At 42.1% G+C, this 24,104-nt stretch overlaps 2 protein-coding genes across 8 annotated transcripts; one reads left to right on the plus strand and one right to left on the minus strand.

Moving 5' to 3' along the window:
* Positions 1–394: 394 nt before the first annotated feature.
* Positions 395–11,224, minus strand: si:ch211-166a6.5 (clustered mitochondria protein homolog). The gene is given in 29 exon segments (XM_054610303.1): positions 395–1,318; positions 1,931–2,004; positions 2,106–2,231; positions 2,315–2,408; positions 2,519–2,628; positions 2,715–2,840; positions 3,002–3,082; positions 3,391–3,530; positions 3,655–3,808; positions 3,943–4,027; positions 4,130–4,229; positions 4,232–4,361; positions 4,519–4,581; positions 4,675–4,827; positions 5,010–5,110; positions 5,201–5,305; positions 5,427–5,500; positions 5,590–6,027; positions 6,140–6,319; positions 6,465–6,631; positions 6,734–6,826; positions 6,921–7,053; positions 7,145–7,267; positions 7,464–7,618; positions 7,712–7,866; positions 7,962–8,093; positions 8,898–9,069; positions 9,199–9,308; positions 10,952–11,224. Coding segments are annotated over 29 exon segments (4,263 nt in total). The 5' UTR covers positions 10,998–11,224; the 3' UTR covers positions 395–675.
* Positions 11,225–12,512: 1,288 nt separating this feature from the next.
* ddhd2 (DDHD domain containing 2) lies at positions 12,513–23,060 on the plus strand. Of its 7 annotated transcripts, none has more exons than XM_054610304.1 (20): positions 12,513–12,594; positions 13,285–13,489; positions 15,311–15,503; positions 15,902–16,095; positions 16,246–16,335; positions 16,486–16,606; positions 16,708–16,797; positions 16,886–17,027; positions 17,147–17,355; positions 17,451–17,512; positions 17,626–17,745; positions 18,110–18,205; positions 18,688–18,864; positions 18,974–19,000; positions 19,476–19,631; positions 19,944–20,046; positions 20,149–20,310; positions 20,492–20,596; positions 21,861–22,029; positions 22,188–23,060. In XM_054610304.1, the coding sequence occupies exons 2-20, from the start codon at positions 13,370–13,372 to the stop codon at positions 22,264–22,266; spliced, it is 2,415 nt and encodes an 804-aa protein (XP_054466279.1). In that variant the 5' UTR covers positions 12,513–12,594; positions 13,285–13,369; the 3' UTR covers positions 22,267–23,060. The 7 variants fall into 7 exon arrangements, with proteins under 7 accessions (XP_054466279.1, XP_054466280.1, XP_054466283.1 ...); XM_054610305.1 differs by having other exon boundaries at positions 13,285–13,483; XM_054610308.1 differs by lacking the exon at positions 20,492–20,596.
* The last annotated feature ends 1,044 nt before the right edge of the window (positions 23,061–24,104 follow it).

Genomic DNA, 24,104 nt, shown 5'->3' on the forward strand with positions numbered 1-24,104 from the left:
ACTTGCATTTCGAAATGGCATGATCTTTCTACAGTATTACCCTGTAGTAAAAGTTTAACTTTTACAAGAAATATAATCTTTTTTTATATGGTTTTCAAATCTTTAGCAACATTGCAGATTGATTTTTCCTGATGTTTTGCTGCCTGGAAGTTTAAAAAACAGTATATGGTATGTTTTATGTGATTGTTGGTAATATATACACCATTTCTTGTAAATGGAGCAAAACTTAGTTGTAGTCATTTACATTTAGATGAAATTCCAGTTGAGCTGTTCTGGGCACGTCACTTGTTTGCAGGTGGTTTGATAGCATTGTACTGTAACACATCCCGTTTACATGCATATATACATTATGGTTGCATGTCCCCCCTAAAAAGCAACATCAATGGTAAACCAGAGTAAAAAGTTTATTGTTGAAAAAAATAGCACTCAGCAGTAAAGCCCTCTCCCAGCATTAGCAATAACAACTCAAAATCAAAAACTCAAAATCTCACTCTCTGTTGCCAGCTTCATATTGATTTGATCAAATGTTGCCTGCTTCATATTCATTCGATCAAATGTTGCCTGCTTCATATTAATTCGATCAAATGTTGCATCTTGGATCCTGGAAGAAGGTTATCTTACAGCAGTTACTTTGAAAACTTGACTACAACACTGTTTTCCTGTTCTGATATATTTTCACTCTTCAGCTCCCCCATTAGCAGTGACTTTATCTGCCACTCCGTTGACGGCTGTGCCTATGACTTTCGCTCCGTTGGCTTTTGAGACAACATCTGCCCAGGTTCCTTTACTCTTAAGGACTGACGGGCTTACAGGGACGTCACCGGCTCCATTTATCTCACCATTAACCTCATCTGACTCAGGTTTAATCTCCCCATTGACTGTGCTGCTGTTTACGTCATTTGGTGTGCTGTTCTCAGCTTTCTGTCCTGCAGCCCTGACCTCTGACTCCCCATTCACTATCTCGACCTCAGCATCTGAAGCTGCTTTATCACTGTCTCCTCCATTTACATCTGTTTTCTCCCCATGCCCGTTCACTTCAGCTGGCTCTACCACATGACCATTAACTGAAGCTGTGGCAGCACTCTTCACAGAGGTCTCTTCCACTGGTTGCTCCTGTTGGCCCTCGCTGGTATTCTCCACCACTGGGCTTCCTTCTTCCTCTGCTTCCTTCCTGCTTCCTGTTTCTTGATCTGAGCTTTTCTGCTCTCCATTCTCAGCCGCTAAGCCAACAAGCCCGTTGGTCACTATGAATCCCAGTTCTTTTGCCACCGCTGCCTTTAGCTCATTGTGTTTCTTCCTGTACTCCTGGAGCCCGTCTCTGTGTAAACACAATGAATTTCATCAGTGGATTCTTACCTAACAGAACACTATTGAAATTCACATGCATGCTGCTGCAGCCAGTTTTGTTTGAAAAGGTGATTTGAGATTTTAGTGTAAAATTCTATATAAATTCCGGTTTCTTCTACTATCTTATGCATCATTTAGTGTTTTAAAGGTCTGACTTTTATTCACAATTTTTTGGAGGATAGTTTTCAACATGAAGAGGGTTAGCAACAAAACATCCAGGTGAACCAAAAAAGAAAGTCAGAGATAATAGCAGTATTTGTTGCTGATAATAACAAGGAAATGCAAAAAATACGTCTCAAACAGTATCACTATCACTTAATTCACCAGACAGAACAGAAACACATTTGTTTAACAGCGAAATATTTGGATCAGCAAATATTGTGGTCATATTTCTTTAAATAAACTCATTGAAAGGGATTAGAATATATGTTCATTTTATGTTATATTAAATAACTATCGACCAATTTATTGATTTTGGAATTTTAAAGATTATAATATCAGCATCAGCCTAAAAAATGTAATATTGTTGAAGCTACATTTAAAACACATTTCGTCAACAAGTTCTAAGCTTGTGAATATTTACCTGTGTGTGATGCTCCTGATCCCTGTCACCAGAGCCATTTGCTCCAGCACAGTGTCAGATGTGGGACTTAGACACTGAGGACAGAAAGGTCAGGGACATCAGTAAACACATATTTTTACTTTGAACGGTTCAAGCAGGTAATGGTGTCAGAGACCACATGAGCTCCTGGACATACCTCCACTGTCTGCTCTGTGCAGTCAGCTCCTGCCTGTCTGAGAGAGCGTTCCACTTTCACTGCTTGCTTGGTTATAGTGCACAGAAACTCTTTGCTGCAGTGTGTCTGAGGGTGATCCTCTCCAAACTGAGAGAATAAATAACCGTAAGATGAAATGCACAAACAACCAATCTCTCTCAAGCGCAGCGCTCACACTCTGATATACTGACCATGGAGGTATAAGCAGTGAGGGCCTCTTTCTCGTGGCTCATAGCACTTCTGTAGTCTCCCTTGCTGCACATCCACTGGGCCAACAGGTGCTGACTGTAGGACAAGAAACCAAAGAGGGAAATTGTGAGGATGTTGGGAAATATGCCCAAAATAGATCAACCTACTTTTCATACAACATAAGAGTGCTTTAAATGGCGTCGTACTTGAGAGCGGTGTGCAGATGTGAGGTGCCAAAGAAGGAGGTGTTGAGTCTGAGGGCGTTCTTTAAGAACTTCCCTCTCTGATCTCCGGGCAGCACCAACCCGATGCAGCTCTGCAAGAAAACAATGAGAGGTTTGCCATTGTTGAAAAAGTAAAATTAGTTTTTAAAGATGTTGTTTTGTGCTGGTTGTAACCTACATCCAGTGTGGCGGTGTAGGGATGGTCCTCTCCATGGACTGTTAGCATTAGCAGACGAGCTCTGAGGAGACACTTCTGAGCCAGGGCAGTCTCACCTCCAGCGAACGCATACACACCCAACAGGGCCTGCACATAACAACAAAATGATAATAATCATACTCTACACTTATGGCATAAAACCCCTACAGAAAAGTGCCGTAATGGACCCAGGGGTAAAGTTAGGATACATCTATCTCACAGTGACCATTAGCGGTACCTGTTGATGAAAAATGTGTAGCTATACTCACATATTGGTAGATGGTGTTTGGATGGTCAAAGCCAAGCACTCTCTCACTGATGACCACTGCTTTCAGCTGGACGCTGCGAGCCTTGAGAGCACAGAAAGACACAGCGATGACAAGAATTAATGGCCAGATTTATATCTATTAACAATTACAATCGCTTCATTAACTCATGAAATTGACACAGACCGTTACCTTACATTCTGTCACACTGTAAAATCTTTTGCAAGGTCACTTTTAACTAACCCTGTCAGATATATGTAGAGAGGTAAAAAGTATAATTTTTCCCTCAAAAACTTCTTACATGAAGAACTTCAGAAAATGTGCTAAGTTGCTTCATGTCGCCTCAAAATGTGTTCATGTAGCTGTAACAAGTTGTGACGCAGTGAGCCTACCTCAGCTGGCTTGCCCTGCGTGAAAGCCACCTTGGCCAGCAGGCTGTGGCAATAACAGGCCTCAAGGTGCAGGTCATCACACACCCTACCAAACAAGTAGGTTGCTTCTTTCAGGTGTTCATGGGCCTTGTCCAGCAGACCTGCAGTTGGGGAGCACACAATGATGTTGCACTTTTCATTTAGATTTAGTTCTAAAACACACATTGAGCACAGAGATTACAGATACATGAATCTGCAACAAATGACTCAGCTTTATTGACCCACCCTTCTGAATGAAGTTCTGTGCAGCTCGGTATGCTTTTGAGGCATCCACTGTTGGCATGTGAATGTGTTTGACAACGGGGAAGATGTTGAGGATGTCGTCTGGACCAATGGGAGCTTTATTTTGGTTGTCAAGGATGTAGTCTCTCAGTCTCAACTGGTGAAGACACAAATAACAAACATATTTCCCCTTTAATTATACAGTATCTCTGGAATTATGCAACTTCATCTCAGTGTACATTACAGCAAAATTAATATATGTATGTTTAAGTTGTGCAAGATGTCTGTTACCTGAACTCCAGTCTTTAAACAGAACTCTCTGAGCAGAGAGATCTTCTGAAGGCCATAGTGCTCCACCAGGTGGTTTGGACCAGAGCTGTTACAACAAATTAAAATGACAATGATTCTAACATATGACTCTGGGCCATTGTGTAACCAACAAACACGAGGAGAGATCAAACAAAGGCTGTGTCCTCACCCAAGGCTGTCAGAGATGTTATATGTTTCAGCAGCATCCAGGCAGACCAGGTTCCACAGCTCGGCCCCTGTGAGCATGCTCCAGGGCGTGCTTTCAGAGGCCCCGCCACTCGGCCACGCCGCCTTGACTTCTTCTTGGTCTCATCCGACACAGGCGTGGGGGTGAAGTGAGGAACTAATAGGCAGCACAGGAAGTGACTGACCGCTGCAGAGAGACTAGGCACGTCCACACCCTGCAAAGACATAACCCAAGGCTGCAGGTCAGTCATTCGGCTGTAGGTCAGTCTTTCAGGTTGTTGTTTTTTGTGTGGACATACACCTGCACCTCACTTTGAGGTGTGCAAACATAAGAATGAATAGGAATGCTCTGTGCTGAATACTGTAAAGTACCTGGAGGAAATTGTTGAACACTCTCCTTGTTGAGCGAGTGAAAACTTCACCTATGACCAATCTCTGGTTAAGAAGAAAGAAGAGTGTTAGAAAGCACAGTTACGAGAGTGATTACATCATCAAGACTTAGTATGACTATTTAAAAATCAAACACACCATTATATGCCTCAGGCAGTCCTTGTGTTCTGATTGGCTGATGGCCGTGATCACATGGCCCAGATACCTAAGGCTGATGCCTCTCTGGTGCAGCGCATGTTTTACAGAGACTCCATCCATTGGTGCCTCATTGCTTTGTAGGCAATGCTCCAACTGCGCACACACACACACACACACACACACACACACACACACACACACACACACACACACACACACACACACACACACACACACACACACACACACACACACACACACAGAGAAACAAATGGTGAGTTGGTTGCATGTTTGCTGTGGATGTTTATATTGTAGTACTGTATGTAAACACTTACAAAGGCTGGTATCTGATGTGTGATGATGAGAGCTGCAGCTTCCCTCAGTAACCTCTCCTGCAGTTTCGTTGACTTACTTTCACCAGGAGGGAAGGATACTTCTAAACACAAAACACAAAAAGCATTTAATATTGTGCTCCGGCAAAAGATATACCTGTGTGTTTAAGTGTGTGTGTTGTTTCTCATGGTACCTGGAGAGAAGATGCTTGGGTTAAAGCGCATCTCAAAGATGATGTCGCTGACTGAGCCCACTTCTTTACAAGCAGCTCGTACTGCAGTAGTGGCTCGAGAATCACCTGCAAGTAATCAAAACTTGTCAAGTAAATACAGAATATATAATGGACAAAGTTGTCTATGTGTTAACTTTAATTTTGGTTTCCATTCAGTTAGTTAGTTATCTACTAAAACATGTCTTACAAGCTGTTGCACATTCTTCAAAGCCTCCATTCTCGTCCAACATCTCCCTGACACGCTGAGTGTACTGGCAATGTCTTAACAAAGCAAAAAACAAAACTTCAATTTGACGGAAAAACTCTTTTAAAATTGTGATCAAAGTGTTTTTATTTCATGTATAACTCACTTATGCTGGATGAAGGCCTGCATCATCTCTGGCCTCAGTCGACAGAGTCTGTGAGGGTAGCTCTTCGGAAGTCCAGAGTCTGAGTGATAATTCTCTGGCCAACCTTCTTTTACACAACCCTTCTTCTCCTCGTCCTCTTCACAGCCTTTATTACTCTCCTCTTCTTCAGTGACTGTCTGGCCTTCTGCCTCCACCTCTGGGCAGAAGTTGGCGTCAGCTGGGAAGCTCCTGAACACATCCAGTATGTAGTACCTCCCATCAGCGCCCAACAGTCCCTGAGCATCAATTGAGGTGAAGAGTGGGACCTTGTGATCGTTGGGCCCGACAGCAACATGTCTTTGGAGAGAGAGAGATTTGGCAGCCAGAGCCAGGAGCTCTAAGAGTCGTCTGCGTTGGGGGGACTCTTGGGGTCCTGCAGTTACCCCGTACAGCAAGCCTCTATAGAGCACAAGAAGGAAGACAATTAGCAGATTAAAAACACAAAATGAAATGTCTGCCTCTCGGTGTGACACCACTAGTGCGGTGGACTGTTGAATAATGGGTCCACTACCTTGAGGCGGGAGCAGTTGCCTGGTCCTGCTCTGAGCCCTCCAACCCAGGGGCCAGACCCTGAGCAGACATACGCACTCCTCTGTAGTCTACGACGGCTGTGGGTAGAGTGTGCAGCCCCTGCAGCCCCTCAATGTCACTGTAGGCCTGTACTCCTTTAAGCTCCAGCCTCTGAGCAGCCCTGAAAGAAGAAGATGAGGAAACATTTAGATAATCAGTAAGAAAATCATTATTGGTCCGTCTCTTTAATCCTTTGCAGCCATATAACCATGTATACAATTGAGAGCAAATGGTATCTTGTCATTGAACATGTGGTTTGCTCTCACCTGCGACCCCTGTCTCCTCCAAAGATTGGGCTTGCTGCCCCTTGGCTCATGAACAGGCCGCCCCACAGGAAAGCTGGGTCATCAGGGTTTCCATTCACTGGCTCCACAAAGCCATCCACGACTATTTCTACTCCTTGTGTCACAGCCCTAAGAAATGCACTGTTAACCTGAACACACAAAAAAAACAGGTACGAATGAAGATTAGATTGGGAGAAGTTTAAATTAGGTGATAAGAGTCCTGTTATAAAAGACCTGTTATTCTTGTTTACCTGGAGCAGAGCTTTGTCCCTCCGCAGCCTCTCCTCCAGGCTGCCTTGTGGAAGATCTCTGGCAGCTTGTAACTCCTCATTCCAGTCTGGAGCCTGCACATATCACACATAATTAGACATAATATAATTGCCACCAGCACACTAGCCAATAAATAGCAACAAATAACTATGCTGTGTTGTAACTAACCTGTGTTGCTGGCTGTTCATCCACTCCCAGTCGGCTGAAGGTGTTTTTATGAGTACGAGAGGCGCAGGGAGGCCCGAGCCAGCTCAGGGTGTGGTAAGGAGTGGGCATCACCTCTACTGGAGGTAACTGAGACCTGAAGGAAGAAATGTTTACATCATTAGTTACTATTATAATTGAATTACTGTAGTATTCATGCTCCGTTAATGTATAGCTAGTAATGTTACCTGTTTTTGAACGTGGTCAATGTTTGTTTGAAGGCAGGACTGATGTGACAGAGCAGGTCGGTGAAACTGTGACAAACTGGGGAAGACTGTGCAGGACGAGGATCAAACACTTCTTCTGTAGATCTGAGATGAAAAATGGGGAAGAGAAAATAAATCAATAATTCATCTGAAACATTCATGTAGTTCAAGTTCAATTATTTAAACACAAGTTTACTCAAACAGAATAGAAATACGACAGCTAGGCCCACCATTAGGCCTTTTTATACATTTTCTGCTATAAGTTATTGCAACCATAAAATGAAAATAAAAATATGTTTACCTATTGAGGAAGAACCCTTTAGGACAGGATGTGATGTCACACCGCCGTCCCTCCATTGTCACCACAGCGATGTACAGGAAGTCTCCCTGTAGCTTCCTCTGTCCTGGAGCCGGGTTCCAACAGCTGAGAGATACGTCCTTCAGGTAGCTGGGGGACTGATGAGATGGATATGAAGTCACAGTGAGTCAGTGTCTCTGTGTGAATGAGGCCTGGCCTCGTGTGAAACAAGATTCCAGGTTTTTACGTACCTCTGGCTGGGAGCTGTGTGGAAGCAGGGCCATGAGCGGTCTCTCTGAGGAACCAGGGAGGAGGTACTCTGGGGGAGCTCCATCCTGGTTGGTCGTTTCTGTTTTTGTGTTGCTTAAAGAGCGTTTCAGGCTCTTTCCATTCGGTAAGCTGGAGTCTGCACCGGCAATAAAGGAAGATATTCAGTATGAGCTTGTTTGTTAATGGTTGTATCTTTGGATTACCTTTTGTCTGAGTGCACGTTGTGTGTACCTGGTGTTTGTGTGAGCGTCTCCAGTATGCTTGGTGAGCGTCCTTCTCTCAGTGCATCCTGAGGTCCAGATGCTCTCAGCAGCTCCAGCACACGAGCCAGATGGAGTCTGGCTGTGCTGGCGGTGTAGGGTTCTGGAAAGACACACGGCTGTGTTATAGAGAGTGCACTGGCCATTCATGAAACTGTGGATGCTCTTTTTAAACAGCCAAAATGCACAGGACAAATACTCTTTTCTTTCCTAGGATGTCACGATCCCCTCAAAATGAATTAAAGGATGTTTATATGTGTTTTGCATTTTTAATAGCACATTGGGTACTAATTTATCAATGATGCATAACAAGTCTGACAGGATATATACTGCACATAGTAACAGATTGGCTGCAGAATAGTTTGTTTCAGTGTTTTAACAGCTAGCTGGTGAGAAAGTGAATAATTGGTTGGCACACACTTGTTATCTCTGCAACGATAAACCTTGTTATTATGACTCAGAAGAAGTGAGTCAGCTATTTACATTGTGGTGAGATAGACTTCAGTATGTGTGAAATGGAAAGGGTGATGGTTGTGTTGAAAATATGGACTGGATCATTCCATTCAATTCTAAAATTAATTATTACACCTTAAATGACCCGAGATATGTAGAAATATACGAGGACATGTAAGAGGGTATAAAATAATATATTGCTAAAAGGCCAGACAACAACTTATAGAGTATTATTAGATTCTTATTAAAAAGCTAAAACTGCCAAAGATTCTAACAACTGTGTCAAAACTCATTATAAAGATATTAAATACATATTGAGAACATAATTATCCTTTTCAAATGCATGCAAGACTAAACTTACATAGGTACTGAAAGAGGTATTAAAGAAAATCATGCTAAAAATGTAAATTGACTATAAAGATGAACTAAAAGAGAAGGTTCTCAAAAAACACACCTTCCACCAGGCGAAGGATTGCTCCTGGTTTTAGCCCCTTAAGGCTTTGCAGTTCTGCCAGGGGGTCCAGAGTGATACCAGCGAGCGTCAGCGACAAGTTGGAACGTGGACACACCTCATCCCTCGAAAGCAGAGTCATTACCGCATCTTGAACAAGCCAAAATCCATGGACCTACAAAGACACATTGTTTAACACAGCAAGTAATGCCAATTCTGGATTATAAACCTGTCAATAATATATAAAAAAAAAAAAATCAGTTATCTATGAAAATAGTTCCTGCAAAACAGTCTGGCTTTGTACCTGCAGCTCAAATGGCTCTACTCCTGCTCCCTGAATCTTCACAGGGAACGAGGTGTCGTCGTGTGGCTTAATGCCAGCAGCATCCGTTCCACCAATCAGGCTCATTTCATCTGTTTGAAGGAGACAAAAAAAGTACTGAGCATAACCACAGAGCACTGCGCTGCACAAGCAAATAGTTTAGTTTGTTCCTTCTGCTCATTAAATGCTGGGATAGTTCCCAGCTCACTATGACGCAGAGAGAACCGACACTGCTGCAAAAAACGCATGACTAACTGAGAATAGTTTCTTGAATCAAACAAGAACAGTGTGTGAGACTGCCTGAGGGTGAGAGTTAATTTATTCAAGACACTGTAAAAGGAAGGGAAAGTGGGGTGTGTCCGCCTTTTTACATACACGCAGCACCCGAGGGAGAGCAGGTCCCAGCGTGTGCTGTAACCTACAATGTGACTAAACCTGTTGAATTTGCCTACTGGCCTTCATGTCATCTCAGGGTTAAAGGACAACCACACCCAGTGCTGCCATGAGGAGACCGCAGAATGCTTGAACACACATCTGCTAACAAACCTAAAGCTTGGTAGTAGAGCGAGCTTGCATTCATGGATGTGTGCAAATACTATACATACAACCCTTTTGGCATGTGCACAGCAGAGCAAAATATTGTTTTTGCACTCATCTCTGAAGATTGTTATTCATTCTACAGCAAATCCCAAGCTCTTGAGATTAATCTAGGACTACTTTACCACTGGAAAGCACCCACAAAATAGCTCCTCTGTTCACGATTGGCTGGGAGAAGGTCCCTCCTTTCTGCAGGATTGGATGAGCCTCTTTTCTATTGGGATTGCTGCCTTACTACAACAGGAAACAGCATTTTTTTCAGCCCTGCCGAGTTTACTTTGGCCCTTATTTCTGAGGTTAGCTTGTACCATAAACCAGTGATTATCAAAGTATGGTCCGGGAACCCCCATGGGTCTGTGGCACTTTGCCAGGGTGTCTGTAAAAAGATTCAGATTTGTTCGTTTAAATGAACATGTTGTAAAAAAAAAAATGAACACATCTATTTTTAGAATATAATTTAAAAAAAGACTACATCAAATGATTCCAATGGACATAAGTGAGGGGGTCCCGGATAGATCTGGGAAGGGGTCTCTGGATGAAAATAAAATGTAGAACCTCCGCCGTAAACTAAACACGCTGAAAGGATTCCTTCTCTATATGTCATGTTAATCCCCCCTGAAGACGGTAAACAGTCACTCTTCCTTAATTCAATCATTTTGTCTTGTGAAAGTGGAGTGGCAGCAGTTTCAAAGGAATTGAAAGGCCAAGTTCAGAATGTGAGAAGCAATTATGAGGTAGTAGAAGTTGGTTGAAAAATAGATGGAGGTTTTTCATAGAATAAACAGCTGTGCACAGAGATTTGAATACAACATAATCTTTGTCTTCTTTGTCCTTAAAGGTTCATAACTGGGAATTTACAGTTTGTCAAAGGACTTCAGGTTGATCTCAGCATGCATCTGTGAGAATGCATTTACCATAAAACTTTAAAGTGCAGGGCAGATTGAAAAGTTGGTGAAGGAATAGCACCAGGAAGGTTCAGGGCAGCAGTGCAGTGCTAAATCTCCCACCCTCCTCAAATTCTCCAGGGAGGGAGGCACCAGATGAAAAAAAGAAGAGGAAGAAAGTGTAACAACAAGAGAGACACATACAGAGAGTAACAGAAAAGGGAAAAATGCAGTTTTTTGCAGGGTTTCCTCACCAGTTTTGGCCTGATTTCTTCCTCCTTTCCTCACTTTGTCCTTCATGGCTGCGAGTTGTAGTTGTTCTTGAGCTGTCTGCTTGTGTTTTTACTTCTCTGTCCTGGAAGTCGCCACCCCTCAAAGTCTTGCTTCAGACTGTTGAAGGAATGCAGGAGAGAGGGAGTAGAATCGTGCAACTGGATTGTTAGGAGATCCCGGCAGAGTGAAAGTGAATGGCTGTCTGGTCAGGATTGTGAATCATGCCCCTCTCTGCAAGGCAAACTCGATCAAGCTTATCTGTTCTCTCTGACTCAAAAAGCCACACCCTCTTATTGCTCCACACAGGCTCATTACTCTCACACTTTGTTGGAATGGGTGTGGCTATGCAACCACACCACCTTTACAAAAAGTTACTCATGTTACAAATGTAATTTGGTTGTTTTAGTGAATATACGTTTATATGTAAGCCGCACATATTACTCTAATCCAAAGTCAAGGGATTCCTTATCGATGTGTCCTCTTTTTGTTACACTCACAGATACTAAATACAACCACAGTAAACCTGCCAGAAATAGGTGTGTAGATCTCTCAAAATGTAGTTGTAGAGGCCTACACTGTCACATGTCACACATACCTGGGCATATCTCAGTCCAAACCAACCATTAACACTTCTGGGTTAGGCTGATCAGGTGATCTGTTTGGTATCACAAGAATGCCATGTTGTATTGATTGACGTTCCACCTCATCATCATTATCATCATCTAGTCTTACAGTATGTTAGCCGGCATTCCCTGGTTTTAGGCCACCTCTCAGCTGAATACTTACCTAATTATTCTAAGTGTTCGACAAATTAGTAGTGCAGTGGAAAACAATATTGTATCGGGCTATGACCAGCATAAGATTAGTTATATCATTGTTAAAAATCATAAAAAACATAAAAACATAAAAAACATAAAAAACATAAAAAACATATATATCACCAGTACTCCAAAACAACCATCCCATTTAATGAATTGATGTAGAAAAGTTATAAATAAGCATTATTTTAACCTTCAACTGAAATTAAATCTGAACTTTTTAACTTTTTTTGTTTTTCTCAACAGGAAAAACCAATGATCAAAAGCATTACCAATTCGTGACGTCAGCTTCACTTTCGGAGGCGGCGGCCTCCCTTGTTTCATGTCGCGTTCACGTACTCCTTGTAAATTTGACTTTTACGCAGAAAGATTTGGTTCTTTTGCACTAAAAGTTATGTTTTTTCAAATACTGGATGATTTACAGGTTAACAGACTCATAACTAATTTGTTTAACAGGTGAATACCGATCTGAATAAAACGTAGGACTTTATTAATGTATTAGTAATACTCCTTTCATAGGTATTGGACCGGGCGGTGTGTTTAAGTGTTGCACTGTCTAATCGTCAAACTCGGGCTTTACAGGAAACACCGCCTGTGTTAACATCCTTGTTTTAGACCGTTATTTGTCCGTTAGTCTGGCCGTTGGTGAGCGTCAATACAGTCTGTGCTCGTAAAACTCATATTTCCGACAACACTTTAACCGGGCAGCGTTTGACAGGAGGCTGCCCTTAGCTAGCCGAGCTAGACCGAGCGAGCTAAACAACGAGAAAAAACAACCTCTGCATCAACTTTATGCGAAGTTGTCGGTGAGTTTGTGTCAACCGTAGTCTGTTACAAGTGCTAAAACACCAGCAGGATGTGAGGACGGTAAACGGCGAGCACCGACGTCCCGATCAGCCATCCTAACTCAGCTAACGTAGCTAGCATGAACCTCAGCCGACGTCAACACCGTGTGTGTGTGTGTGTGAGTGTGAGAGAGAGTGTGTGTGTGTGTGTGTGTGTGTGTGTGTGAGAGTGTGTGAGAGTGTGTGTGTGTGTGTGTGTGTGTGTGTGTGTGTGTGTGTGAGTGTGTGTGAGAGTGAGTGTGTGTGTGTGTGTGTGTGTGTGTGTGTGAGAGAGAGAGTGTGTGTGTGTGTGTGTGTGTGTGTGTGTGTGTGTGAGTGAGTGAGAGTGAGAGAGAGTGTGTGTGTGTGTGTGTGTGTGTTTTTATTTGAAACACACACATAACGACACAGGGTGGAGGAATCATTAAGGGCTCACTCAACTTACTTCAATCCTTGTAGACCAGTCAGTCAGCTGTCACATTGACCTGCCTGTTTGTACTGTGAACAGCTGCCAGTACTCAGATCTGTGATTAACACTGTGTGAACTTTAACCCTCTCAATAACAGATGGTGCAGGTACCAGTCAGTCAGTCCCTTCAGCATGTTGTGTAACGTTAATAGTTGTGATGGTGCTTTAAACCTCCCTTTCACTCTCTTTTTTTTTTGTGCGCAGCTGGTTTCATTACAGATCCTGTGTTTGTGTGGCCCCCTGCCCCCCCTCAGTTAAGAGCTGAGGTTTGGGGTCAGGTTTTGGGCTAATGCCACACAGTCCTTGTGAAAAGGGGGGTCCACCTCAGGCTGCCCCAAACGTCAACACCCAAGACCTGTTTGACAACCCCACTAAGACAGCAGAGAACACACCTGAGGATCAGGTGAAGGTGCATGTGTGAACTTTGTATATGCGTACAACGCTGTTGTTTGTCAAAGTATTTCTCCTGTGGCTCCATGATTGGGGTTTAGGTTAAGTTATGGTTAAACATTGAGGATATTGGGATGAGTGCTGGGTTTCAATTTAGGTAAAGGATAACACACATTGATGGGAGACAGACTTTAACAAAGACACACAGATCTTGTGAATATTTCTTTAGTGTTATGGCCTTTTTTTCATTAGAAAAAGATAAGTTGTTTCAAGAAATTGTTATTATGAAACAACTCTATTGGTGAAATTGGCAAGGAGTCATTGATATGTCTCAAGAATAGTTTTGAAATCTATGATTCTGTGCAGGACAAAGGTCAACTCTGACCAATCGGAGTTATCATCATTTAGAATACACTGCTAAAAGGTTATTTATTGCATTAAAGATTATTTTGAGTCATATTATCATTTTTCATTGAATAACTGCAGGTGTATAGACGGCTACTTGGTCCTAGTTGTTGATTAAAGTACACTCTCAATGTTTTATCTCCAATAAATTATATTTTCAGTCCTGGACTAGGTTGAGCTGTGATCGGGGGAAATCCTCAGAGGTTTAAGCTGTAAATTTGACAGAAGCAATATACGATGAAAGCTTGTATAGTTTTCAATGCCATTCCAGTAATGAAAATATATGTCACAACAGTTGTGTTAGAAATATAATTCACTCCTTTCAAATGAAAAAGTGAAAGTGTTGATTTTCAGCTTACTCCTGTTGCAACAAAATGCAGTTATTATAGAACACATTGCTATGTGCTTCCAACAACGGCTTTATAAAACCAATCACTGCTAATGGAAAAAGTCTCAGGAAGAAATAGCAGCTGCATCATTTCACCACTACAGAATGATAGCAGGACAACGTAGAAATGATGGTCTTTTGGAGGTGCTATAGAGGTCACTTACTGTCTCTCTTTAAGGTGTGCACACTTCATGTTTGGACACGTCATGTAGCTCAGAGGAGAAAATAAAACCAACATGGTGGTCATAGCTAGTATCAATGTGTCTGCCGGTCAATGAGCTGGAAACATATCCATGTACCTGGATGGAGTCCCATGAATCTCTCTCCTGAAGGTTTCTAAAGGAACTTGGCCTTTTTTGTGATGTATGACATTAAACAAATATATACAGCATATAGCCTGGTGAGCAGTGCAAACATAAGATGGTATTACATGCAAGGAGATTGAGATTTTATTTTTAGGAAGGGTGCTCCATTCACAGTTCACTCTAAATCGTATTTCAAATATGGACACCTTCTGTGAGCACATTGCACTACATATCGGATTGCTGATTTGGCAGTTGTGTGTAATGTGGTTGTTTGTTGTTGTGTCAAGCAGTGGCAGGCTCTGTCTTTCAGCACACTGACACAGGAGCGTTGGAGTACCTAATGTGTTACTGGCAGCATTGTTTGTGAATGGAAGATATTCAGTGGCAATAGGTTGTTTACAAGCTGTAGTTGGATCAGTTGTGGAAAGAAGAAGAGACAAGAGACAGCTTGTCGAGAGGGAAAGAATAAAACAGGGCTTTGTGCGGCTGGCCAAGGGGGGGGCCTGATCCTTTCCTGTCCAATCGTCCTTTGCGTTGTCTCATGGTCTCAAGTTCCTCGATAGAAGCCTAATGGAAGGGGCAAAGACGAAGCTCAGACTTCTAGATTTACTTATTCTGGGAGCTGCAGAGTTGAACGTTGGACAGGTGTATAAACAGTTGTATATGGCAGGTATTTGCTTTTTAACTGAGCAATACTGCTGACATGAAGAAGAAATATTGATTAATCATCATTTTTCTCCAGGCGCCGCCTGCAGTGGATGAAGCCTCTCCTTCTTCCACGTCCTCCTTTGAGATGCTTGCCACGGAGTCGGTCCCTGCTCCTTATCAAGAAGTGCAGCCTCACTGGTTCTTCTGTCGACGGGCCGATGACAACACCTCCTGGCTTCCTTTCAGCAGAGAAGACTCTGACAAACTAGAAAATGCCTGCTACACTGGTAAGCATGTGTATATACTTTACATGTACATCGTATGCTGTACATTGTTTATAAAGGTGTGTGTAAATGGGTATGTGAAACTATAAACAGCCATGACAAGATAAAATGTCAAACATTACTCATAACAACCCTTACTTGCCTGGTATACAGTATGACGCTTTCCTCTCGTGACAGGACATGCTCAGCTTTACAAGCGGCTTAACAGCAAGTTTCAGGTAGTTAAGTTTCAGGCAGGTTTTAGGTGAGGCTCGTTATGCTTGATCAACAGTACCTTTGCTGTATACAGTGGTTTTTCAGGAGGTCATGTAATGTAATGTACGGGGCTATTTCTTTAACACATTGAATATCTACTGTTCATTGATAATCACACACACTACCGACGTCCATAAACTGTGCAGTGGGAGACGGTGAGGATGAGGTGGTGATAGCTGTGGATGGAGAGCGCTATGACGTACATGTCAAGGAGAGGAAGCGCTACGCTGTGTACTGGGACCAAGGCCCCACGGAAGTACGCCGCTGTACCTGGTTCTATAAAGGGGACAAAGACACCAGGTTCATGCCTTACTCTGAGGACTTCAGCAAGAGTCTGGAGGTAGTCTGACCCCGACCCTCAACCTTCACCATCACACTCATTGCTGCAACTTCTGACTTTATTCTCTTCCCAAACTTTGCTTGTTTCTCACTAACTTGTTTCCAATCTGTTTGTCTTGGATCCTTTGCCTCTCATCCTCCAATTTTTCAGGAGGCCTATATGATATCAGTTACCTTGGATGAATGGAAAAGGAAACTGGACTTTCCCAATGGAGAGACTGTCATCCTACACAATCCCAAGGTTAGGCCGGCTTTTGATAAACATTACTATGTGCACTAAAACTATATAGATGACAAAGTCACACCATGGCTTTTGTAGTTTAATTAACATTAGGTACATTGTTTCCTTCTTATAATCATCTTCTCCTTCATTTTCATGCTCCTTTCTCAGCTTATAATGCAGTATCAGCCAATGGGATTGCAGGATGAGTGGCCGTCCTCCCCCTCGGAGCAGAACCGGCCTCAAACAGTCAAGAGAGGAGTGAACAACATCTCTGTAGAAATACCTGATGGTATGTGTGTGTCTGTGTGTATGCCAGTAAGAAATAAACTGGAATGTAAGCTCATGTAAGTATTATCCAAAGTTAAGACGTATTTCTGTGTGTTTTCTCAGGTGAACCAGAAAAGGTGGACCACCTCGTCTTTATGGTCCATGGCATCGGCCCTGCATGTGACTTGCGCTTCCGATCCATCATACAGTGCGGTGAGTGTAAGATTTTCTTTTTTTGTGTGTCTATATATATGTGTGTGTGTGTGTGTGTGTGTGACACTTTTTCTTCTTGTCTCTCCAGTAAATGACTTCAGGAGTGCTACCCTGTCCCTCCTGGCCTCTCATTATAAGCGTGCCCAGCAGGATGGCCAGGTAGGAAGAGTGGAGTTCCTCCCAGTCAACTGGCACAGTGCTCTACATGGGGATGCCACCGGTGTGGACGAGTAAGTCTGGAGAGAGACAGAGAGTGAACGAAACAAGATCTCGCTTTTTTACAATACTATGTAGTATTTCTCCAGTGATTCTCAAACTCCTTTTTTTTTCCTGCCTTCCCCGACTCCAGGGACATCCAGAGGATCACTCTACCCAGCATCAGCAGGCTGAGACATTTCACCAACGACACTCTGCTGGACCTGTTTTTCTATAACAGCCCCACCTACTGCCAGACCATAGTGGACACAGTGGCCTCAGAGATCAACAAGCTCCACACCCTCTTCAAACAGAGACACTCAGAGTTCAATGGGGCTGTTTCAGTAGTGGGCCATAGTCTGGGTGAGACATGGACAAACAAAGAAACAAACAGGGTCCCAAGTAAGTACAAATATGCTGAATTTAAACGTTTATCCTTTTGATCTCTTGTTCCTCAGGTTCCCTTATCCTGTTTGATCTGCTAACCAATCAGAGGACTGGATCAGAAGCCAGAGAGGGGGTATGATGAGATTAACAGTAAAAGATTACACCAGCATATAGATACAAAGAATGCCACTTTATCTTCATGTAGAAAAGAAAATCCACCTCCCTTTCTCCCTCCCTGTGCTCTAGGTGCCCTCTGGTGAGCCCTTACATCTGAACAGTGACACACTGCAGCAGGCGCTGACCAGACTGGGTCTACAGCAGTACCTGGATACACTTCAGGCAGAAAACCTAGACCTGGAGTCACTGGTAAAACACATACACAAACACAATGGACATGCAAATTCAAGAGTAATCAGGGTCTGAAATTATTTACTTATTTTACTGCCACAGTGGCAGGTGAGAAAAAGTAATAATTTCTACCAAGCATTACTACTATCCACTCACTTTGTCTGTCTGCCACTTCTGAAATCTATGTATAACGCTTTAGAATTGTAAACACTTAGTCAGCGTATACAGAATATTTCATGTACCCTTAATCCCTTACAGCCCTCAGCCTTTGCTTTTAAAAAGTAATATTTCCTAATATAAACAAAACCTATCTGCCAAGCAGGTAGGTCATTTAATTCCAAGTGTAATATATTTTTAAAAAACGCATCGATCTTCTCTTTAGGCCCTCTGCCAGGATGATGATCTCAAAGATTTAGGTATTCCTCTTGGACCTCGGAAGAAGATCCTAAACTACGTCAGGAAGAAATGGCTTCCAGAGGTCAGAGAGCTTGAAACTATACTTGGTTTTTTTGTTTTGGAACATATGACCATTGCAATGCCTTTTTAAAATATGTTTCTTGGGTCTGGACTTCGTCTGGATGAAATTTTGTTGGATGGTTTGATTGCTTGGCATGAATATACACTCTATGTCCATATCAAGGCCACACAATACTTTGCAAAGCTATTAAGATGACTCCATACTTAACTTTTTTTCAATATGTATCTGTTTAAACAACCATTGATGTGTATTGTTTGACTGATTTTTTATATTCCAAGATAGGATGAAACTATCTAAGGGATCTGGTTTACCGGAGACATCAGTGAGAAACAGGCAGTTTGATGTGGCTTATTTAATTTATGGCCAGCTCCTCTTTTGCTTGGGGGGTATCTCTCTCCAAATGATCTGCATGAGTAACCATATTAGGTATCTAGAGTTCAGATATCTTTAGAATTACTTATTATATTTCTCAATCTAAACAGGATTTTAAGACAGGGGAAGTACATCTGCCAGATGGGTTGCAAGTTCCAACTCAAGTGACCAGCGACCAGGATGGTAACCAGTCTTCAGGATTCATGATGCAGCAGCCTCAGTTCCACAGGACGCAGTCCATCACCAGTGCTGTAGACTACGAACACTTTCACGTGGGCATCGGACAGGTACCACACATGTACTCAGACGTAAACAGTAGTGCTTGGCTGTACCAGTAGATAAAAGCTTTAATGCAACACCTTCCTGCTTCTCTCCTCCCCCTGCTTGCCTGGACAGACCAATGGAGGCATAGCCAAGGGACAGGTGTGTCTCACATGGTGTCCCAATGCTCTCAGGCTTTGTCCTTAGGTCTCTATGATCGATCTGTGCCTGGGGGTTCTTTTCACATACAATCTGGTCTGTTCAGGAGAAAGTAAAGGCGACTTGAATTATATTGGCTATTTTATGAGCAATAGTGTTTCCATGGCAAAGTCACATTGTGCCAAGGTGATTGTAGCTACCATCTTTTTTCCATTGTGACATACAACCCAATACCACACTGTCTGTGCTCATCCTGTCATGCATGAATGGTCAGAGCCCTGGTCTCCCCTTTAGCTGCTGTCACACTTCCTGGCTGTTGTCTTAATGTCACGAAATGTAGTTTAAATGTTAAATGTTAAAACACCGTGTGCACCAGAGGAGTTTTTCCATCCGTCTGAATAGCTGGGTTTTCTTTCTCTAACATTTTTGTAAACAAATTTGACAGCAGTTGTTTTTCGACCCCATCCTCTCTCCACAGGTATCCATTGACTACCCACAGCTGGCTTTCCACCCTCAAACATTTTTTGCTTTTGGCTCTCCTATTGGTATGTTCCTGACTGTTCGTGGGCTCAAACACATTGATCCCAACTACACCTTCCCAACCTGCAAGAGCTTTTACAACATCTACCATCCAGTGAGTGAACACATATTTACTGTATCTGGCCATTCAGTCACAAAAGACTGACCCTAATACACTCAGACACACACACACACACACACACACACACACACACACACATGCTCCATCACCAAGATATAGCTGCAGCATTGAGTAAACATAATGACAAGAATAATAGTCCAAGTTTCACCACTGTGTATTTTTACTAAGATTATTACAAAAAATGAGCAATCAATAAACATGCAAATGTGCTTAACATAACAACCAGTGAAGTCATCTCATTCAGGTCATCTATTACAGTCATCTCTTCCCCTTTATGCTGTGTAGTATGACCCTGTGGCCTATCGGCTAGAGCCCATGATTGTAACAGAGGTGGATCTGGAGCCCATGCTGATCCCTCACCATAAAGGCCGCAAGAGAATGCACCTGGGTATGGCTGTCTGTTTCTTTCTATTAGTCTTTGTATAACAATATCGTGGTAGGGGCTTTTGTGTAGCAGGCTTAATGATAATATCTGTCTCTTGTCTTATAGAACTAAAGGACAGCTTTACCCGTATGAGCATGGATTTGAAGAACAATGTTTTGGGATCGTTACGGACGGCTTGGATGTCCTTTTCCAGACTACCAGTTGCTGCACTGCCCCCGGTGGATGAAGGAGACACTACACTAGAGAGAGACCTACAAGAAACACAGGGTAGGAAAAGCACTTGTATTTGTCTTTTATGTATTTGTGTGTGTATGTGAGCAAAAGTGTGTCTAACCCATTCTCTTCTCACCCCGCTCTGCATGTTGCCACCCTCCCCTCCCCTCTTACACTCTATCTGGAAATTGCTCCTGCTTACCTCACACTTTACCACTTTACCTTTGAACCTCAGCCTCAGCGGCAGTCACTTCTTCTGCTAAGGTGGAAGAGAAAAGTGCTGATTTTTGGACTAAAATACTGGAGTGGCCCAGGGCCCTTCATAAGCATTACTTCCAAGGTAAGCCAGGATGGTAACTTGGCTAAAATAAATGAAAAAATGGAGTCCTGTTTTCTCTGTAAACTGTAAAGCTGTAAAGAGTGTTACATTCAACTTCCCTGGTTTGAATCTGGAAAATAAACATGCACAAAAGAGGAAAAACTAAATACTTTAATTTTGTGCTGAATGGTTAAAACTTTGCTGCAGTACCTGCAGAATGCATAAACAAAAAACCTAATGGTTCTCAAGTACTCTGCTTTACTCCCTCCGAAAGAGCAAATGTTATGTAATGCATGGTATTATTACCGCAGGCTCTTACTACTCCCCTGCTCCTCCTTCCCTCATGCCAAACTGCACTACTACTTTTACAAATCTTATCTTCAACTCAATGTTTAATTGACAAACACCTCTTAAGGCCCTTCCCTCCTTCTCCTGCCGACGGTTCCAATTGGTTGAATTTATTAACTGCTTCACTGATTGTCAACAACAGGACCAGTAGAATAGTGTTCATCACAGTTGTTTTGTTAAGAGTAGCAGGTCACCTACAGTAGCTACATGCAGGTACACGTCCTAACCTTTATTACTAACCTTATGTCCTTACACCTGAAGTATTTAGTCTGTCAGTTCATTAAATGGGTCAAAGGGAATACAGCTGCTGTTAAAACAGACTGCACATTATGTCACACACATAGCTTTTCATTTACCACCATTACAACCTTCTCCTGTTGTTTCAAGTATAGTGGTGTAGAATCCCAAACACGGGACTCTAGTATAATGTAACATAGTACATAGTGGACACAGTATAATGACATTTGAGAGGTATAAAATATGATAAACTAGCAGCCAGCGGTTTAGAGTTCATGAGCAGATAGCTCTTAAAACAACAACACATTTGTAACATACTAACAAACACTCATCACAAAACTGACCCATCTTACTGACATTCACCCAACATCATACTTGCACCCATGGGTGAGTGCATAAAAACAACAAAAAACAACTTGCACCCATGGGTGACCAGCATCTATAGTACAAAATGTCCTAACATATAAAAGCATTCTGCAGTGGTTTTCTTAACAATCACAAACTTTGGCACTTTTGGTGTTGTTATCACATTAAAGTATATTCTTAAAACATCTACAGCCATATTTCCTGTCCATTATCTGATCTGTTCTGGTTTTACCAAGATATCTGAGTCAAAACAAATAGCTGCTGGCTATTGTCTCTGTTATGTTGTCTGTTGCCTGCCTGTGTAGCCTCACTTTTTTAAATTCTGTCGCTGCAGGAGTGTGTGAAGAGGCAGAGCCCTCAGTGTCAGCAGAGCAGACGGAGCAGCCTGAGATTAAAGTGGGGATGCTGAATGGAGGACGAAGGATCGACTACGTACTTCAGGAAAAACCTATTGAGAGCTTCAACGAGTACCTGTTTGCCATCCAGTCTCATCTGTGTTACTGGTGAGTCATGCGTACATGTGGAGGGGTGGACCACAGTCATTGTGCTCTTTGGTATTGTGCGCTCTTGATTTTTTTTTCTCTTTGTTGTATTCTGTTTTATATCCCGGACTTTAATCTTTACTTAAGGTAAATGATGTTCTTCCCTCTCTGTCTTTTAGGGAATCTGAGGATACTGCTCTCCTGCTGCTGAAGGAGATTTACGACAAGCTAGGTGTGGCTATTGAACAGTCACAATAGTAATAAAGTTTTAGGAAAGCTGACTTGCTTTTTAGCAATGACACTAACCTGAAAGTGACAAAATGAAGGACAGCCGCACAATCTTCTTCCAGAATGCCTTACAGTCCGGGTAACCAGGCCTCCCCTTCCTTGATGTTGAAGATCGATTGGTTGAAGTCAGCTGATCTCGGTTCAGATGTGACAGTCAGCCTTCATTTGAGGGAGTGGTGGTTTCACTGTCATGCTCCTGCTTGCATTTTTCTCACTTTTGAGAGTCTTTCTTTGTTTGACTTTGACTTTGCACTTTCACTTACAAGCAGGTGTTGACATAATATGCCTCAAGCTGCAGCTGAATAATATCCAAAAAATAATTCTAATGATAAACAGTAGACACACACAGTACTTGTTCAAATATGAAAAAACACATCACATTGTGTATCAAGTATTATATCTATCACATTGGAGTACAAACCGGCCATCCAAGCTGGTTTTAATATGTATTTGTCAATTAAAATATATTTAAAAATGCCAGAATATAATAAAAAAAGATTATGATCTGTAAGATTGTATATAATTCCCAGCCCTATGTATATCATCCAATGATCATGGATGTAGATCTATAATTAAAATTAACTTTAAGTGTGTTTAACAGGGCATTTCTGTCTGACCCTTTAAACCTACAGCTGTCTTGACCAATGAAGCTCTCCCTTAGCCAAAAATTAGACCTAACCTTTATAAATAAACAGGTCCAGTGGTTTCCTTTGGTTAACAATAAAATATTTAGGTTCTGAAGGAAAATAAAGGTTGTTAATTTGTCTCGTGGCAGCTATATTTTCTTTCTGTCAACATTAGGGAACACAGCTGCTACTCCTACCTTTGTGCAATATAACAATAATGTTTTTTTTCATTTCATAGATGTAATTCTGCACTGACATTGTCATTGAAAGTGAAGTTCATCTTGCCTTCTTATAATATTTTTGTGTCACTTGCAATATGTATTTAATTATGATCACATGCACATGTTTCTAAAAGAAGGGATCCTGATGAAGATCTGTGGCAAATTAAGTTGATGCAGGTGCTTGAAAAGACACACTGGTTGTCTTTCCATAGTGTGTGTGTGTGTGTGTGTGTGTGTGTGTGTGTGTGTGTGTGTGTGTGTGTGTGTGTGTGTGTGTGTGTGTGTGTGTGTGTGTGTGTGTGTGTGTGTGTGTGTGTGTGTGTGTGTGTGTGTGTGAGTGTGTGTGAGAGAGAGAGTGACTACAGTTTGTATGTTTATAAACTGTTCAAAAAGACCAGTTTCCCTTTCTCTCCCCAAGGTCTGTGCCATTCCTCCTCCATCATGTTTGACTCAAAATGTATCTTTCTGTAATTAGCATCAGCGGTAAATTCTTTATCCTAAAATATGGTATTGATTTAAATACAGGGTAGCATCTCACATTCTAACTTTTGTATAATCTAAGGGCCAAATGGTACATGTTTGTCTCTGTAGCAAGGTGACGTAAAGTCATTTTCTATATCGCATGCACTTCTTTGTTTTTTAGAGCAGAGTTTCTCAACATTTTCTGGTCCTGACCCAATGCTTAGGTCCCAAAATGTTCATACTTTTTATGAACCCAGCAATAAGAGAGCTTGTAATCCTATGCATTTGATATAAAGAGCATGATACATAAACTATATAGAAATGATGTTAAAAGCATGTCAATTTATTTTATAAAAAGCAAATATCAATATATCAGTGGACTAAATATCACAAATCTGCAACATGGGGTCCAGACTACAAAGTTGAGAAACTCTGTTTAACTCTGTTATACTACAAATAACTGATATGTTACTCACTGTCAGGGCACAACAGCACCACC

The sequence above is a fragment of the Anoplopoma fimbria genome, chromosome 13, assembly GCF_027596085.1.
Source record: "Anoplopoma fimbria isolate UVic2021 breed Golden Eagle Sablefish chromosome 13, Afim_UVic_2022, whole genome shotgun sequence".
Classification (NCBI taxonomy): domain Eukaryota; kingdom Metazoa; phylum Chordata; class Actinopteri; order Perciformes; family Anoplopomatidae; genus Anoplopoma; species Anoplopoma fimbria.

Bases quoted from the DNA above. Each gene is read 5' to 3' on its own strand.
- ddhd2 (XM_054610304.1), top strand. From the start codon at position 13,370: ATGCCACACAGTCCTTGTGAAAAGGGGGGTCCACCTCAGGCTGCCCCA. The intron at 16,336-16,485 runs GTTAGGCCGGCT...CTCCTTTCTCAG, and splicing joins TCATCCTACACAATCCCAAG to CTTATAATGCAGTATCAGCC. The intron at 17,746-18,109 runs GTAAAACACATA...TCTTCTCTTTAG, and splicing joins ACCTAGACCTGGAGTCACTG to GCCCTCTGCCAGGATGATGA.